At 44.4% G+C, this 19,391-nt stretch overlaps 1 protein-coding gene across 2 annotated transcripts in view; it reads right to left on the bottom strand.

The window, feature by feature from the left end:
• mamdc2a (MAM domain containing 2a) overlaps positions 1-15,928 on the bottom strand; it is a 37,868-nt gene extending 21,940 nt beyond the window's left edge. Inside the window, exons 1-3 of one of the 2 annotated variants that reach the window (XM_080468107.1) lie at positions 15,741-15,928; positions 13,598-13,717; positions 1,696-1,946 (exon numbers count right to left, since the gene is read on the bottom strand). In XM_080468107.1, the coding sequence (XP_080324233.1) occupies positions 1,696-1,946; positions 13,598-13,717; positions 15,741-15,759 (390 nt within the window). In that variant the 5' untranslated portion in view covers positions 15,760-15,928. The remainder of the gene's footprint in view (positions 1-1,695; positions 1,947-13,597; positions 13,718-15,740) is intronic. The other variant, XM_080468108.1, reaches the window with a different exon arrangement.
• Between the last annotated feature and the right edge of the window lie 3,463 nt (positions 15,929-19,391).

The raw sequence follows: 19,391 nt of genomic DNA, 5'->3' as shown, positions 1-19,391 counted from the left end.
AGCTGGCTAAATGAAGCTGCCTGAATGAAGCTGTCTGAATGAAGCTGGCTAAATGAAGCTGTCTAAATGAAGCTGGCTAAATGAAGCTGTCTGAATGAAGCTGTCTGAATGAAGCTGGCTAAATGAAGCTGTCTAAATGAAGCTGTCCAAAAATGCTGGCTAAATGAAGCTGTCTAAATGAAGCTGTCTGAATCAAGCTGGCTAAATGAAGCTTTCTAAATGAAGCTGTCTAAATGAAGCCGTAGAAATGAAGCTGTCTAAATGAAGCAGTAGAAAGGAAGGTGTCTGAATGAAAATGTAGAAATGACGCAGTAAAAATGAAAATGTTTGAATGAAGCTGTCGAAATGAAGTTGGCTAAATGAAGCTGTCTAATTGAAGTTGTATGAATGAAGCTGGCTAAATGAAGCTGTCTGAATGAAGCTGGCTTAATGAAGCTGTCTAATTGAAGTTGTATGAATGAAGCTGGCTTAATGAAGCTGTCTGAATGAAGCTGTCTGAATGAAGCTGCCTAAATGAAGCTGTCTGAATGAAGCTGGCTAAATGAAGGTGTCTGAATGAAGCTGTCTAAATGAAGCTGTCTGAATGAAGCTGTCTGAATGAAGCTGCCTAAATGAAGCTGTCTGAATGAAGCTGTCTGAATGAAGCTGCCTAAATGAAGCTGTAGAAAAGAAGCTGTCTGAATGAAGCTGTATAAATGAAGCTGGTTAAATGAAGCTGTCTAAATGAAGCTGTCTGAATGAAGCTGGCTAAATGAAGCTGCTAAATGAAGCTGTCTGAATGAAGCTGTCTGAATGAAGCTGGCTAAATTAAGCTGTCTAAATGAAGCTGTCTGAATCAAGCTGGCTAAATGAAGCTGTCTAAATGAAGCCGTAGAAATGAAAATGTTTGAATGAAGCTGTCGAAATGAAGCTGTCTAATTGAAGCTGTATGAATGAAGCTGTCTAAATGAAGCTGTAGAAATGAAGCAGTAGAAATGAAGCTGGCTAAATGAAGCTGGCTAAATGAAGCTGTCTGAATGAAGCTGCCTAAATTAAGCTGTCTGAATGAAGCTGGCTAAATGAAGCTCTCTGAATGAAGCTGGTTAAATGAAGCTGTCTAAATGAAGCTGTCTGAATGAAGCTGGCTAAATGAAGCTGGCTAAATGAAGCTGTCTGAATGAAGCTGGTTAAATGAAGCTGTCTAAATGAAGCTGTCTGAATGAAGCTGGCTAAATGAAGCTGGCTAAATGAAGCTGGCTAAATGAAGCTGTCTGAATGAAGCTGGCTAAATGAAGCTGGCTAAATGAAGCTGTCTGAATGAAGCTGTCTGAATGAAGCTGTCTGAATGAAGCTGGCTAAATGAAGCTTTAGAAAAGAAGCTGTCTGAATGAAGCTGTCTGAATGAAGCTGGCTAAATGAAGCTGTCTAAATGAAGCTGTCTGAATGAAGCTGCCTAAATGAAGCTTTAGAAAAGAAGCTGTCTGAATGAAGCTGTCTGAATCAAGCTGGCTAAATGAAGCTGTCTAAATGAAGCTGTCTAAATGAAGAAATATAAACATGGTGTGATCAGCTTGGTGATCACCATGATCTGTATTGTCTGTTTGTCTCTGATCACAATGTCCCGGTCTGCAGCGTTGCGACAGCGGCAGGCTTGACATCCAGGACAGCTGACAATCACGCGGAGCAGCACAGAGGGCGCTCTAGTCTCCACCCTACCTGGTAAGGAGTGCTGCGGTTCTGCAGGTCCACACTAGCAATGAGCCAGCTGTCAGAGGTTGTGTTGGCGGTCCACAGTCGGTAGTCGAAGTTGTCACCGTCCGGTCTGAGATGGAGCCCCATAGAACCCTGTCCGGTGATCTGGTACACCAGCCTCATGCAGCTCCAGTCCTGGTGGTCCAGAACAGGACTGATCAGAACCGCTTGCTCTTCTTCATCTAAGAAGGCCGAGTCCGCCGTTATTAAATGTCCTGCGACACAAGAGCAAACGGAGGTCTGTCACACTGGTTCAGACATCCGGAGGGAAACGTTGTGGATTCTTTAGAAGCAACGGGGGAGGAGCTGCTTCCAACGTTTCCAAAGTTTTCCCCGAGTTGGAAGAAAGTCAGGTAGACGGTCCGGCCTGCCAGGTAGACGGTCCGGCCTGCCAGGTAGACGGTCCGGCCTGCCAGGTAGACGGTCCGGCCTGCCAGGTAGACGGTCCGGTCTGCTCGCTCCACGGCCAAATCGGGGATGTTTTCATGCAGCCATGTGGCTTATCAGGTGACGCAGCTGTTGATGGTTGGTGAGCCGCAGCTTGATATCAATTTTGTTGACAAGAGGGACCAGACGCTGGCTTGTTTAGCTTACTTCTGCTTCAGGAACATCATCGCCTGTGCCTCCTCACTATTCGTCCCTTTACTGTCGCCAAGCGACTTATCTCCTCCTGGGTGGAGCTCAACCCTTCAGGTGCACATCTGGAGCAGCAGTCCATCACGTTCAGAAGCTCCATTCATGTCTCAGTCTGAAAAATGCTGCTAACTGTGCAAGAGCACCAAGCTGCTCAGTCTGCTCATCTCGGTTTAATTCATGTCAGAGAGTTTAATCATAAATATAATGAATATGTATAGCCCCCCCGGCCAGCTCAGTAGGTAGAGCATGAGACTCTCAGTCTCAAGGTAGAGGGTTCCTGTCCCACGCCGGGCGCCACCTTCCTGTGGGCTCACCACCTTCCTGTGGGCTCTCCACCTTCCTGTGGGCTCTCCACCTTCCTGTGGGCTCTCCACCTGCAGGAAGGTTCTTAATGGTGCAATGTGATCCGGGTGACGGTGCTCAGACTGACACCACCACCACCCGGAAACAGAGAAGAGGGAGAGATGGATGGATGGATGGATGGATGGATGGATGGATGGATGGATGGATGGATGGATGGATGGATGGATGGATGGATGGATGGATGGATGAATACGTATGTGAAGACTTACTTTATACTAAATAATTGGAATTCATTCAAATTAGCTTAGTTGACCATGATTTGGAAATATATAAGAACTAAAAGTGTAAAAATCCATGCCTTGGATGGAGGCGTACATTGATGACGGACAGCAGCAGTTCCTAACCTTTACACCTCGTAGGCTTGAATAAATTCTGATTTGGACTCTGACCAGGTGACAACCACTTCGGTATCTCTTGAGTTTTACAGCTGTGAGTTACATTGTATTTCCCAAGCAGCTTATGACTGAATGTGTTGACTTCGCCCGTGTTCTTCTCATGACCATGTCCTTAATGCTTCACATTCAACAACAGGTTGGTTGACCACGGAGCGGAAGCCCCAGGACAGAGTTTCCATTCAGACTTTTTGTCTTTCATCCGCTCACTCAGGTCCAACACAATTTAGTGGATATAAACATAGTTTATGGAGAGCTGCTTTAAGTGCCCTTAGTTTGACATGACATTGAGAAGGGGAGGCCGGGGGATTGAGAGTTGCATCGGCAATTCCTTATTTGGTCAAATGAAACTCATCAAGCGTCGTATTAGCAGGAGGAGACTCTGGCAGTTATTTTAAACCTGGGAGGAGTTGAAAAGACAGAAGATACTGTCCCACACACACCAAGTCACACAGAAAAATAACATGCTGCAGAGGTGATTGTTTTATTTTTAAGCATCTGTAAGATAAGATAAGATCAGACTTTATTAATCCCACATTGGGAAGTTCAGTCGTTACAGCAGCTCAACATTGGACAAATACTTAAAGACAGTCAGGATAGGTGCATATATATCTATATCTATCTATCTATCTATCTATCTATCTATCTATCTATCTATCTATCTATCTATCTATCTATCTATCTATCTATCTATCTATCTATCTATCTATCTATCTATCTATCTATCTATCTATCTATCTATCTATCTATCTATCTATCTATCTATCTATCTATCTATTTAATGAGGACAACCTTCCTGACGAGGACAATGGACAGGTTCTCCTGGTAAATTTCAAGCTGAGTGACACTGAAACGACCAAAATACCTGGACTGGACCTGATTATTGGAATATTCAGACGTTGTGGTGTCAGAAGATTAGTTGACATGAAATGTGAATAATCTCCACTTCCCCGCAGCAGCTGCTGCTCAGTGGAGCTCCTCCCCGTCAGACCCTCCATGATTTCCACTTTGCGCGTCTCCAGACTGTCCGCGGACCACGGGTGTTACACGACTGCATCCATACTACACTTTTGGCTTACTTTCATGTGTGATCCATAACGCTCCATAACGTGACGTAACAACCCATAATGTTCCATAACTTAACGATCCATAACGTAATGTAACGATCCATAAAGCTCCATAATGTAACGTAACGATCCATAACAAAAACGTAACGCAACGATCCATAACATAACGGAACGCTCCAAAACATAATGTAACACTCCAAAACGTAACGTAACGATCCATAACGTAACGATCCATAACGTAACGATCCATAACGTAGAGCTCCAAAACGTAACGGAACGATCCATAACGTAACGGAATGCTCCAAAACGTAACGGAACGCTCCAAAACGTAACGTAACGATCCATAACGTAACGATCCATAACGTAGCGATCCATAACATAACAATCCATAACATAACGATCTATGACATAACAAAAACGTAATGTAACAATCCATAACGTAACAATCCATAACGTAACAATCCATAACGTAATGCTCCAAAACGTAACGCTCCAAAACGTAACGTAACGATCCATAACGGAACCATCCATAACGTAACAATCCATAACATAACGATCCATGACATAACGAAAACGTAATGTAACGATCCATAACGTAACGATCCATAACATAATGGTCCATAACGTAATGCTCCAAAACGTAACGCTCCAAAGCTTAACGTAACGCTCCAAAACGTAACGTAACGATCCATAACGTAACGATCCATAACAAAAGGCTTCAAAACGTAAGGTAACGATCCATAACGTAAAGTAACGCTCCAAAACGTAACGCAACGATCCATAACATAACGATCCATAACATAACAATCCATAACATAAAGATCCATAACATAAAGATCCATAACATAACGATCCATAACGTAACGTAACGCTCCAAAACGTAACGTAACGATCCATAACGTAACGATCCATAACATAACACAACGCTCCAAAATGTAACGGAATGATCCATAACATAACGAAAACGTAACATAACGATCCATAACATAACAAAAACGTAACGATCCATAACATAACGAAAACGTAACGTAATGATCCATAACATAACGATCCATAACATAACATAACGCTCCAAAACGTGATGATCCATAACATAACGATCCATAACATAACGATCCATAACATAACGTAGCGCTCCAAAACGTAACGTAACGATCCATAACGTGACGATCCATAACATAATGCTCCAAAATGTAACGTAACGTAATGATCCATAACATAACGAAAACGTAACGTAATGATCCATAACATAGCGATCCATAACATAGCGATCCATAACATAACGCTCCAAAATGTAACGTAACGATCCATAACGTAATGAAAACGTAATGCAATGATCCATAGCATAACCTAACAATCCATAACATAACGCTCCAAAATGTAACGTAACGTAATGATCCATAACATAACGAAAACGTAACGTAATGATCCATAACATAGCGATCCATAATATAACGCTCCAAAATGTAACGTAACGATCCATAACGTAATGAAAAAAATGCAATGATCCATAGCATAACCTAACAATCCATAACATAAGGCTCCATAACGTAACGAAACAATACATAACGTAACAATACATAACGTAACAATACATAACATAACGTATCACTCCAAAACGTAACCCTCTAACACTAGTCCCTGTTCCACCAGTGAATGGACCATCTTCTCGTCTCACCACGGCCTTGTTCATTCTAGAGCTATATAGAATGTTGATATGACCCACCACGTCTCCAACGGCCAGGAGAACGTCCTCCACAGAGTACCGGGGGTCAGCTACTACCTGAACTCCGTGTTTGATGGAGGGAGGCGGTGAGCCCTCCACCGGGAGGGACACCATCACTCCTCCAACCCCTGATTGCTCACAAAACCTCTTTTTATTCAAACTGATGAATTAAACTCCTCTTACCTTCACATGAGAACCAGAGGAAGAGAACCACTGACGTTTTAAGTGCATAAACACATAAACATTGCATTGTTCTTGGTTTGGATCCAGAACCTGAATTGGTTAAAGGTATAGAACCAGGGTCACCTGATGGCGTACCCTGGTCCTGGTCCAGACCCAGACGCTGTCCCATCTGGACCCGGACAGGCCTCAAGCCAAAACAGAAGATGGACCAGGACAAACCTGTCCACCATGACCGGTCAGGATGGACCAGGACAAACCTGTCCACCATGACCAGTCAGGATGAGACAGAGCAGGACAAACGTGTCCACCATCACCGGTCAGGACGGACCAGGATAAACTTGTCCACCATGACCAGTCAAGATGAGACGGACCAGGACAAACCTGTCCACCATCACCAGTCAGGACAGACCAGGACAAACTTGTCCACCATGACTGGTAAAGATGAGACGGACCAGGATAAACCTGTCCACCATGACCAATCAGGATGAGACGGACCAGGACAAACCTGTCCACCATCACCAGTCAGGACAGACCAGGACAAACTTGTCCACCATGACTGGTAAAGATGAGACGGACCAGGACAAACCTGTCCACCATCACCAGTCAGGACAGACCAGGACAAACTTGTCCACCATGACTGGTAAAGATGAGACGGACCAGGATAAACCTGTCCACCATGACCAATCAGGATGAGACGGACCAGGACAAACCTGTCCACCGTGACCAGTCAGGAGGAAGAGACGCTCCAGGTGACTCAGGTCCAACCTGCTGTAGACCAGGTGCTGAGGTCAGTGGATGATCCAGTACTGACCCTCAGTACTGGCCTGGCATTAGAGGGTTCAGTGTTCTGAAGCAGGAAGTAGAATATAAGTGGTCAGACGTGGTCAGAAAGCAGGTTTCACATCCCAGAGGCCAGCAGAGCACCAGCTCGGCGGATAGAGGATAGAGTCATCCAGGGCGTCCTTCCTGGCTCGAACCACAACTTCCCTCACTTTTGTGTTCGGAGCAGCCTTGTCAGTTGTCATGGCAACCAAACAGAAAACAGCACTGTGGGCCGTCCACATTTTTATGAGGCTATTTATTTCCAGTGTGGGTGAAGCCCGTCACCCTGCCCAGGGCTCCCTCTTCCTCCGTCTGCGCGGCAGCTGGTGAAGGACAAAGCTTCTGTCTGGGCGGGACTGGTTTCGTGGGTGACAGGAGACATGTGACGGCTGGTAACCAGCAGAGGAGCAGCAAGTGAGCAGACAGACGATGGTAAACAGAAGACCAGACATTTCTTTTCTGCTGGTTGCTGTGTGATGGAACAGTTTGACACAGCAGCTCAAAAACCTCCTCTCTCGTGTGAACAAAACAAAAACAAAAACAACATAACTGTACAGATTTGAAGTCAAGTTCTTAGAGAGGAAACAAACAGTTTGAGAATATTTGTGAATTTCCTTCAAACAAAATGCATGTGGTGCTGAGCTGGATGGTAGTCCAGCACACATCAGGAGAACTAACTACACTGAACACAACTTGGTTTTTCCTCCCATTTTTCATGAGCTGAACTCAAAGATCTAAGACATTTTTTATAAACACAAAAGATCTGTTTCTCTCAAATATAGTGAACAGATTTGTCTAAATCTGAGCACATTTCAGAGTGACCTTTTATTGTGGCACACCTGTGCAATATTCCTGCTGTCTAATCAGCATGTTGATGTGCCACACCTGTGAGAGGGGATGGATTATCTCAGCAAAGGAGAAGTGCTCACTAGCAGACTCAGGCCACGTTTACACGTACCCAGTTTTTAAAAATAAAACAGATATTTCCCTCTCTACGTTTAAAACAGAATCTTAATTTAGACTGACTCCTACAGCAGGTGCAGAGCTGCTATGAGCAGTCAGACCTATAGGGGGCAGTGTAGCAAGAAGCATGAAACCACAATAGCCAATCAGAATCCTGGAAAAAAAACAGGACGTCACGAATTGTGACGGAACCATCCACCTACCCGCCTCTAGATACAAACAGAGACACGGATTTTATCCAGATGTCCAGTGTGGCCGGAGTTTTCTGGAGTCATCCTTTGTGGCGAGTCGTAGCTGGTTTATGTGTAAATGTGTCCTTAGACAAATCTGTCAACAATAGTTGAGAGGAATAGGCCTTTGGCATACGTAGAAAAAGTCTTAGATCTTTGAGTTCAGCTCAAGAAAAATGGGAGCAAAAACAAAAGTGTTGTGTTTGTATTTTTGTTCAGTATAAATGATCCTGCTCGGTTCATCTCAGCACCAAAACCAGCAATCTTTGTTTTGCCATTTTCCATTTTGGACATTTAGATGTGAAAGATAAACTATCCTGCAGACTTTCACTTTAAACAATAAAACACAAGATGAAAACCTGTTCATGACTCCTGTTGATAACCATGACACCAGTCTCATACTGAAACCAGCACACACACGTTTTTATTTTCTACTTTAACATTCTATCATGTAACACTGATTCCTCTGGGATTACATTCAATTTAAAGTAATAACTGGAGACAAGAGTTAGACTTTCAGCCCGTGAGAAACATGTATGCCAAGCTGAGACGTTGAAGACTCGCCAGTGCTATCATCATCATCATCATCATCATCATCATCATCATCATCATCATCATCATCATCATCATCATCATCATCATCACAACAACAGTGAGCTGCACGGTGTGTCCCAGTGGTCCAGTGTGTTTCCATGCAATCTGTAGGTCAACACATCCAGCCAATCAGACGAAGTCTCACTGGACAGCAGATATATTCCACATCGTCATTCGTTCTACTTTATTTCACACCTGGTGGAACCGGCCAGAAGTGTGAGCATGGAGGCACAGAATCGAGCACCAATTGCTCTGCTTGTGAAAAGCTGCTGGTGGAAAGAAAAGAAGAAGAGCACTGTTCTTCACTTCTCAACTCTTTGTGACCAGCAGAGTCCAGAACGAACTGCCAGTGGATTCATGTGATCTTCAACCTGGTGAGCTTCAACCTGGTGAGCTTCAACCTGGTGAGCTTCAACCTGGTGTCCTTCAACCTGGTGTCCTTCAGCCTGGTGTCCTTCAACCTGGTGTCCTTCAGCCTGGTGTCCTTCAACTTGGTGTCCTTCAACCTGGTGTCCTTCAACCTGGTTAGCTTCAACCTGGTGTCCTTCAACCTGGTGTCCTTCAGCCTGGTGTCCTTCAACTTGGTGTCCTTCAACCTGGTGAGCTTCAACCTGGTGTCCTTCAACCTGGTGTCCTTCAACCTGGTGATCTTCAACCTGGTGAGCTTCAACCTGGTGTCCTTCAACCTGGTGTCCTTCAGCCTGGTGTCCTTCAAATTGGTGTCCTTCAACCTGTTGAGCTTCAACCTGGTGTCCTTCAACCTGGTGAGCTTCAACCTGGTGTCCTTCAACCTGGTGTCCTTCAACCTGGTGATCTTCAACCTGGTGTCCTTCAACCTGGTGTCCTTCAACCTGGTGAGCTTCAACCTGGTGTCCTTCAACCTGGTGTCCTTCAACCTGGTGTCCTTCAACCTGGTGATCTTCAACCTGGTGAGCTTCAACCTGGTGTCCTTCAACCTGGTATCTTTCAACCTGGTGAGCTTCAACCTTGTGTCCTTCAACCTGGCGTGCTTCAACCTGGTGAGCTTCAACCCGGTGTCCTTCAACCTGGTGATCTTCAACCTGGTGATCTTCAACCTGGTGTCCTTCAACCTGGTGATCTTCAACCTGGTGATCTTCGACGTGGTGTCCTTCAACTTGGTGTCCTTCAACCTGGTGATTTTCAACCTGGTGATCTTCAACCTGGTGTCCTTCAACCTGGTGTCCTTCAGCCTGGTGAGCTTCAACCTGGTGTCCTTCAACCAAATTCTTTTCAGGGTCAAAAGCTTTGATTGGTCCACTGCACAGTAATCTTCTCATAGCTTTCACACACTTCACTACACCCCGTCATATGTTATACACCCTGTCATACGTTCCACACCCCGTCATATGTTATACACCCCGTCATACGTTCCACACCCTGTCATATGTTCCACACCCCCGTTATACGTTCTACACCCCGTCATATGTTATACACCCTGTCATACGTTCCACACCCCGTCATATGTTCCACACCCCGTCATATGTTCCACACCCCCGTTATACGTTCTACACCCCGTCATACGTTATACACCCTGTCATACGTTCCACACCCCATCATATGTTCTACACCGCATCATATGTTCTACACCCCGTCATACGTTCTAGACCCATGTTATACATTCTACACCCCGTCATACGTTCTACACCAAGTTATACATTCTACACGCCGTCATACATTCTACACCGCATCATACGTTCTACACCCCGTCATATGTTATACACCCTGTCATACGTTCCACACCCTATCATATGTTCCACACCCCCGTTATACGTTCTACACCCCGTCATACGTTCTACACCCTGTCATACATTCTACACCATGTTATAGGTTCTACACCCCGTCATACGTTCTACACCGCATCATATGTTCTACACCCCGTCATACGTTCTTGACCCATGTTATACATTCTACACCCCGTCATACGTTCGCTACCATGTTATACACTCTACACCCCATCATACGTTCCGCACCCCATCATATGTTCCACACCCCCGTTATACGTTCCACACCCCGTCATACGTTCTACACCCTGGCATACGTTCTACACCGCATCAAACGTTCTACACCATGTTATATGTTCTGCACCCCGTCATACGTTCTACACCGCATCATACGTTCCACACCCCATCATACGTTGTAGACCCAGGTTATACATTCTACACACCGTCATATGTTCTACACCATGTTATATGTTCTGCACACCGTCATACGTTCTACACCCCGTCATACATTCTACAATGCATCATACTTTCCACACCCCGTTATACGTTTCACAACCCGTCATACGTTCTACACCCCATCATACATTCTACAGCATGTTATACGTTCTACACCGCATCATATGTTCTACACCCCGTCATACGTTCTAGACCCATGTTATACATTCTACACCCCGTCATACCTTCTACACCAAGTTATACATTCTACACGCCGTCATACATTCTACACCGCATCATACATTCTACACCCCGTCATACGTTATACACCCTGTCATACATTCCACACCCCATCATATGTTCCACACCCCCGTTATACGTTCTACACACCGTCATACGTTCTACACCCTGTCATACATTCTACACCATGTTATAGGTTCTACACCCCGTCATACATTCTACACCGCATCATATGTTCTACACCCCGTCATACGTTCTTGACCCATGTTATACATTCTACACCCCGTCATACGTTCGCTACCATGTTATACATTCTGCACCCCATCATACGTTCCGCACCCCATCATATGTTCCACACCCCCGTTATACGTTCCACACCCCGTCATACGTTCTACACCCTGGCATACGTTCTACACCGCATCAAACGTTCTACACCATGTTATATGTTCTGCACCCCGTCATACGTTCTACACCGCATCATACGTTCCACACCCCATCATACGTTGTAGACCCAGGTTATACATTCTACACACCGTCATATGTTCTACACCATGTTATATGTTCTGCACACCGTCATACGTTCTACACCCCGTCATACATTCTACAATGCATCATACTTTCCACACCCCGTTATACGTTTCACAACCCGTCATACGTTCTACACCCCATCATACATTCTACAGCATTTTATACCTTCTACACCGCATCATATGTTCTACACCCCGTCATACGTTCTAGACCCAAGTTATACATTCAACACCCCATCATACGTTCTACACCGTGTTATACATTCTACACCCCATCATACATTCTACACCCCATCATACGTTCTACACCCCGTCATACGTTATACACCCTGTCATACGTTCCACACCCGTCATATGTTCCACACCCCCGTTCTACATTCCTAACCCCGTCATATGTTCCACACCCCATCATATGTTCCACACCCTCGTTATACGTTCCACACCCCGTCAAACGTTCCACACCCCGTCTTACGTCCTACACCCTGTCATACATTCTACACCGCATCATATGTTCTACACCCCGTCATACGTTATACACCCTGTCATACGTTCCACACCCGTCATATGTTCCACAACCCCGTTCTACATTCCACACCCCGTCATACATTCCACACCCCGTCTTACGTCCTACACCCTATCATACGTTCTACACCGCATCATATCTTCTGCACCCGTCATACGTTCTAGACACATGTTATACATTCTACACCCCGTCATACGTTCTACACCATGTTATACATTCTACACCCCATCATACATTCTACACCCTGGCATACGTTCTACACCGCATCATACGTTCCACACCCCATCATACGTTGTAGACCCAGGTTATACATTCTACACCCCGTCATACATTCTACACCATGTTATATGTTCTGCACCCGGTCATACGTTCTACACCCCGTCATACATTCTACAATGCATCATACTTTCCACACCCCGTCAGACATTCTACACCATGTTATATGTTCTACACCCCGTCATACATTCTACACCCGGTCATACGTTCCACACTCCGTCATACGTTCTACACCGCATCATACGTTCTCAACCCCGTCATACGTTGTAGACCCAGGTTATACATTCTACACCCCGTCATACGTTCTAGACCCAGGTTATACGTTCTACAGCCCGTCATACGTTCTAGACCCAGGATATACATTCTAAACCCCGTCATACATTCTACACCATGTTAAACGTTCTACACCCTTTCATACATTCTACACCCCATCATATGTTCAATACCCCGTCATACGTTCCCCACCCCATCATACGTTCTACACCCGTCATACATTCTACACCCCGCCATACGTTCCACACCCCGTCATACGTTCCACACCCCATCATACGTTCTACACCCCGTCATACGTTCTAGACCCAGGTTATACATTCTACACCCCATCATACGTTCTACTCCCCTTCATACATTACAGTCCCCCGTCATACGTTCTACACCCCCATCAAACGTTATACACCCCCCGAGGGTGGAGGACTGCCTCTCAGGGTGGAGGACAGCCTGAGGGTGGAGGAAAGCCTGAGGGTGGGGGACTGCCTCGAAGGGTGGAGGAGAGCCTCTCAGGTTTGAGAACAGCATCTCAGGGTGGAGAACAACCTGAGCGTGGAGGACTGCTTCTAAGGGTGGAGGACAGTCTCAGGGTGGAGAAGAGCCTGAGGGTGGAGGACAGTCCCTCACGGTGGAGGACAATCTCAGGGTGGAGGACAGCCTCCCTGGGTGGAGCCTCTCAGAGTGGAGGACAGCCTTTCAGGGTGGAGGAAAACCTCTCAGGGTGGAGATATCTACAGACCACAGTTGGAGGAGTTTATCTATACAAGGGTGGAGGAGTTCATCTATAGACAGTTGGAGTTTATCTACATTGAGTTGGAGGAGTTTATCTACAGACAGTGGGAGGAGCTTATCTATACAGTAGAAGGAGATTCCTCCTTACCTTCCTCATCCATCCTCCAGCCCTGGAACTCAGGATCGGGTGTGTAGCTGCAGGTGTCCCGCTGGAAGCTGCAGGTTCCAGGAAGCAGCTGCTGCTGCGCCTGCAGAGAGCCGAGGAGCCCTGGGGGACACCGGAGATGTTACTCTTTGCAGAACTTACTCGATACAGAAGTTACTCCATACAGAACTTAGTCCATTCAAAAGTTGCTCTATACAGTAGTTACTCTATAAGGAACTTACTGTATCCAGAAGTTACTCCACACAGAACTTACTCTATGCAGAACTTACTCCATTCAGAAGTTACTCTATACAGAAGTTACTCAATACAGAACGTACTCTATACAGTAGTTAATCTATACATTAGTTACTCTATACAGAAGTTATTCCATGCAGAAGTTACTCTATACAGAACGTATTCTATACAGAAGTTACTCTATGCAGAACTTACTCTGTCCAGAAGTTACTCTATACAGAACTTACTCTATACAGAACGTACTCTATGCAGAACTTACTCTATACAGAAATGATTCTATACAGAGCTTACTCTATACAGTAGTTACTCAATACAGAACTTACTCTATACAGAACTTACTCTATACAGAAGTTATTCTATACAGAGCTTACTCTATGCAGTAGTTACTCTATACAGAACTTACTCTATACAGAACTTACTCTATACAGAAGTTATTCTATACAGAGCTTACTCTATGCAGAAGTTACTCTATACAGAGCTTACTCTATACAGTAGTTACTCTATACATTAGTTACTCTGTACAGAAGTTATTCCATGCAGAAGTTACTCTATACAGAAGTTACTCTATACAGAGCTTACTCTATACAGAACTTACTCTATACAGAATATACTCTATACAGTATTTACTCCATACAGAAGTTACTCCAAACGAAACATACTCTATACAGAACTTACTCTATGCAGTAGTTACTCTATACAGCACTTACTCCAGATAGAACTTACTCTATACAGAAATTACTCTATACAGAAGTTACTACATACAGAACGTACTCCATACAGAACTTACTCTATACAGAGCTTACTCTATACAGAAGTTACTCTATACAGAGCTTACTCTATACAGTAGTTACTCTATACATTAGTTACTCTATACAGAACTTATTCTATACAGAAGTTACTCTATACAGAAGTTACTCTATACAGTATTTACTCCATACAGAAGTTACTCCAAACGGAACATACTCCATACAGAACTTACTCTATGCAGAACTTACTCTATACAGAAATGATTCTATACAGAGCTTACTCTATACAGTAGTTACTCAATACAGAACTTACTCTATACAGAACTTACTCTATACAGAAGTTATTCTATACAGAGCTTACTCTATGCAGTAGTTACTCTATACAGAACTTACTCTATACAGAACTTACTCTATACAGAAGTTATTCTATACAGAGCTTACTCTATGCAGAAGTTACTCTATACAGAGCTTACTCTATACAGTAGTTACTCTATACATTAGTTACTCTGTACAGAAGTTATTCCATGCAGAAGTTACTCTATACAGAAGTTACTCTATACAGAGCTTACTCTATACAGAACTTACTCTATACAGAATATACTCTATACAGTATTTACTCCATACAGAAGTTACTCCAAACGGAACATACTCCATACAGAACTTACTCTATGCAGAACTTACTCTATACAGAAATTATTCTATCCAGAGCTTACTCTATGCAATAGTTACTCTATACAGAACTTACTCTATACAGTAGTTACTCTAAACAGAACTTACTCTATACAGAATTTACTCTATACAGGAGTTATTCAATGCAGAGCTTACTCTATGCAGTAGTTACTCTATACAGATGTTACTCTATACAGAGCTTACTCTATACAGAACTTACTCTATACAGAAGATACTCTATACAGACGTTACTCTATACAGAGCTTACTCTATACAGTAGTTACTCCATACAGAATTTACTCTATACAGAACTTACTCTATACAGAAGTTACTCTATACAGAGCTTACTCTATACAGTAGTTACTCCATACAGAACTTACTCCATACAGAACTTACTCTATACAGAACTTACTCTATACAGAAGTTACTCTATACAGAAGTTACTCTATAAAGCAGTTACTCTCTACAGTAGTTACCCAGCAGCCAGAGGATCATGGTGACAGGAGAAGCTTCTCTCTCTCTCTCTCTCTCTCTCTCTCTCTCTCTCTCTCTCTCTCTCTCTCTCTCTCTCTCTCTCTCTCTCTCTCTCTCTCTCTCTCTCTCTCTCTCTCTCTCTCTCTCTCTCTTTCTTTCTCTCCCTCCCTGCAGTCTCTCTCACATATCAGCAGGACTCAGCGTCTGTTTATTCAGATGGGTGTTTGCCCCGGGGGCGGGTGGAGAAGAAGAGGCTCCGCCCCCTCCCTCCTCGCTGTCATACTAATGAGCCAAGGCCGGACCTGTGGCCACTGCTGCCACCTTCAGGTCTGACAAGGAATATTACACACATTGTTCACAAGAGGCTGGAGCAACCATAACCCACATCCTCCTCATCAACAATAGAAATTCAATGAGAAACGTTCTCATGCACGGTTCACCCTGAAGAAACAGAAACTCAGTGAAGAGAAGGACAATAACAAGACTGTTTACAGTCTGACGTCCACCTCCTGAATGGACACTTTGGAGGAATCTGTTACTGAAGGTTGAGGGTGGACCACCACCTCATGGAGGACCTGAAGAACATCATGGAGCACCTCCAGGACCTCATGGAGCACCTCCAGGACCTCATGGAGCACCTCCAGGACCTCATGACCTCATGGAGCACCTCCAGGACCTCATGGAGCACCTCCAGGACCTCATGAAGCACATCCAGGATCTCATGGACGACCTCTTGGACAACAGGAAGAACTATTTGATGGTTTTTAGAATTGTTTATCTTTCATATGCTCTCTGTGTCTGTACTTTTATTGTATTTCATGTACGTGTCTTTTTTGCTTTTTTTTTTTTTAAAGAATATTCTAGTATTATGACACTGTAAATGAATTTGATATATTGCTACCAGGACACACTCGCAAAAGAGATTAATAATCTCAATGAGGACCTCATGGAGGACCTCTTGGACAACATGGAGGGCCTCCAGCACCTCATAGAGGGCCTCCAGGACCTCATGGGCCACTGAGACATTGTCCTCAGTTTGGACCAGATCCGCCTCTGAGACCTCCTGCACAGAGTCCAGCTCCACCACGTGGCTGGACCTTGTGATGGTTTGTGGAGCCTGCTTGAGTCTCCACTCTCAGCCAACTGGAGTCTCCACCTTCAGCCTACTGGAGTCTCCATCCTCAGTCTCCACCCTCAGCCTTCTGGAGTCTCCACCCTCAGATTTACTAAGATCCTGTGTGGAGGATGGTCTGTGCTCAAAGTACAAGTACAAGTACTCCCTAGCCTTCCATCAGTTCTCTACGTAAATCTGTGGAGCAGTACTACCAGGGACCATGAGGGGGCAGTGTGGCCACTGACTGCATCGGACTGAGACACAAGTACCAAACCTGGTGGAGGTTTTGGAGGAGAAAATAGTGAAGCTCCTGGTTCACATCTTCCATTGATCACAACCAGAACGTTACCCTCTCCTCATCCCTTCAGTCAGCTTTTCTTCACAACACACGTTTGTTGACTCTTCTTCTGCAGAGACGGTTGCCAGGATGTGTTGACGACCAGAGGAAGTGAAGAACGTCCATGATTAAATGGACGAAACAAACTAAAATCTTCTCCTCAGAGTTCTGTGTGCAGTAGAGACAAACCCAGGCTTTCCAGAGGAGAACAAACAAACTGGGGATGAGAAGTGGAGACATGCTGTGATGACAGTTTGGCTTTTTCTCAGCTGGACGTCCCAGCAGGATTCCCAGCTCGTCCAATATGTGAAAACCATCAGGAAGGAAGAACTCCTGTGCAGCCTGCACTAGAGAGACCTGCACAGCCGCTGCTCCAAATAACTACGTGTTACATTAAATGAAAATAAACTCCCACAAACACCATGAAATATCAGCAATATGGAGGCGAGGAGCAAAGTAATAAGTACTGTGGAGTCCTGCTCCTCTTCATCCTGATATTCCTCTATTTCCTGTTTGGAGAGGGAAGGTTTTCTCAGAGAATGAATCATCTAATATAAAGTGTATGTGTGCCCTGCAGGATCCACTGTGGAAACTTATTACACATCTGCTTCTGGTTTTCTCACAAACATCACCGTCTAACACGTCATCGTCTCTGCTCACTCACATTAATATACTTTGCTTTCAGTTCCAACATGAAATCAGAAGTCAGTCATGTTATGAAACGACTGGACTTTCATTCGATTCTTTACTAAACTGCAGAACTGCAGTGGATTATGATGGTGTTCATCCCATTCTAGATAAAAAATATTTTACTTTCGTCAGGTTTACTTCTCTGCAGGCCTGAGACAAAGATCTGAACCACAGGCTGATGCTGATCTTATTTTGTCCATGAATACTTCTTTAATAATTCCAAACTGTCTGTCTGCTTCCTCTCATAGCTTCTCCCCTGACTGCTGCTTCCAGACTGAACTTCCATATTAAAGCTTTGAACCAATCACAGTCCAGCCATCACCTGTTGCCGGGTAAAGAAATCTGCTTCAGATTAATATAAAAATGTATATATATAAAATAAGAGTCGGTGACGCTGCTGCTTCAACCAATCAGGTTTAGATATTGACGACTAATTGGACTTTTCCTGGAGGTCTTTGAACGCACCGCAGCGCTCCAAGCCCACGGAGGTCCGGTGTAATTTACCTGCTCACTACAAACTCCATGGCAGGATTCAGGATTATCTTATTTATCATTAGATGATTTTTAAGACCATGAAAAGCTGACGTCTGTCTCCGTCCTCGACCCCCGCAAGTTTTGGGAAAAGCAGCCGCTTCTTTATGCAGCTGCAGCAGAAGGAGAGACTGAACTGGGATTTCTTTCATTCATAAAGGTATTTATTCTGGCTACACCAGTATCTATCTGTGATGCAAAGACTCTTTATACTGCATTTCTGCATGATAACTTGGTTTTTGTAGCCATAAAAAGGTACGTGTTGCTCTTGATAAAAAGCAATATTGTGCTTCTCTTTGAATTGATCTGTCAAAAGCTTTTGACACTGTGATCCTGCTATTGTAAAGCAGAGGCGTCTTTGTTCGGGACTATCGAACCATAAACAACATGGTTGCTTCCTGGTTCACAAATGATTTGAGTGACAGGAGTCAGTGTATTAAATGTGAAGGCCTGTGTTCTGAATTTTTGAATAACCACAAGGGGGTGCCACAGGGTTCAATATGAGGCCCCCTGCTGTTCATCATGTATATTAATGAATTACGACAAAATGTGTCTGAGGCTAATATACATTTCTACACTGATGACACAATAATTTACTGTTTTGGATTGAACCCTGCTAAAGCTGTAGAATGTCTGCAGAAAACTTCTGATGTGGTCCAGGACGGACGTCTTTTTAACTTACTGGACGAGTGGAAAAAGATGGGATTACTTTTCTTTTTCTTTCCTGTTTTTCTTTTCTTCAACGGGACCTCGCCTGCCGCCACATCCTCCCCCCGCAGCTGCAACGGTTCTCCCCCGGTCCTGCACCCGAGTGAGACCCAGTGGAATTCACGGCGCTGAATTCTGACCGAGAAATAATGGACAAGTTACCGCTGCCTCACAGAACCGCACAGAACCATGAACGGTGCTGAACCACACAGCACAACCACAGTAAGAGCTGTGTCTGATCAGCCTGAAGCTAACAGGCCATAGGGGCTCTTT

Source organism: Lipophrys pholis (assembly GCF_963383615.2).
Source record: "Lipophrys pholis genome assembly, chromosome: 7".
Lineage (NCBI taxonomy): Eukaryota > Metazoa > Chordata > Actinopteri > Blenniiformes > Blenniidae > Lipophrys > Lipophrys pholis.
The sequence above is the reverse complement of the archived record's forward strand: the minus strand, read 5'-3'. Positions and strand labels throughout refer to the sequence as shown.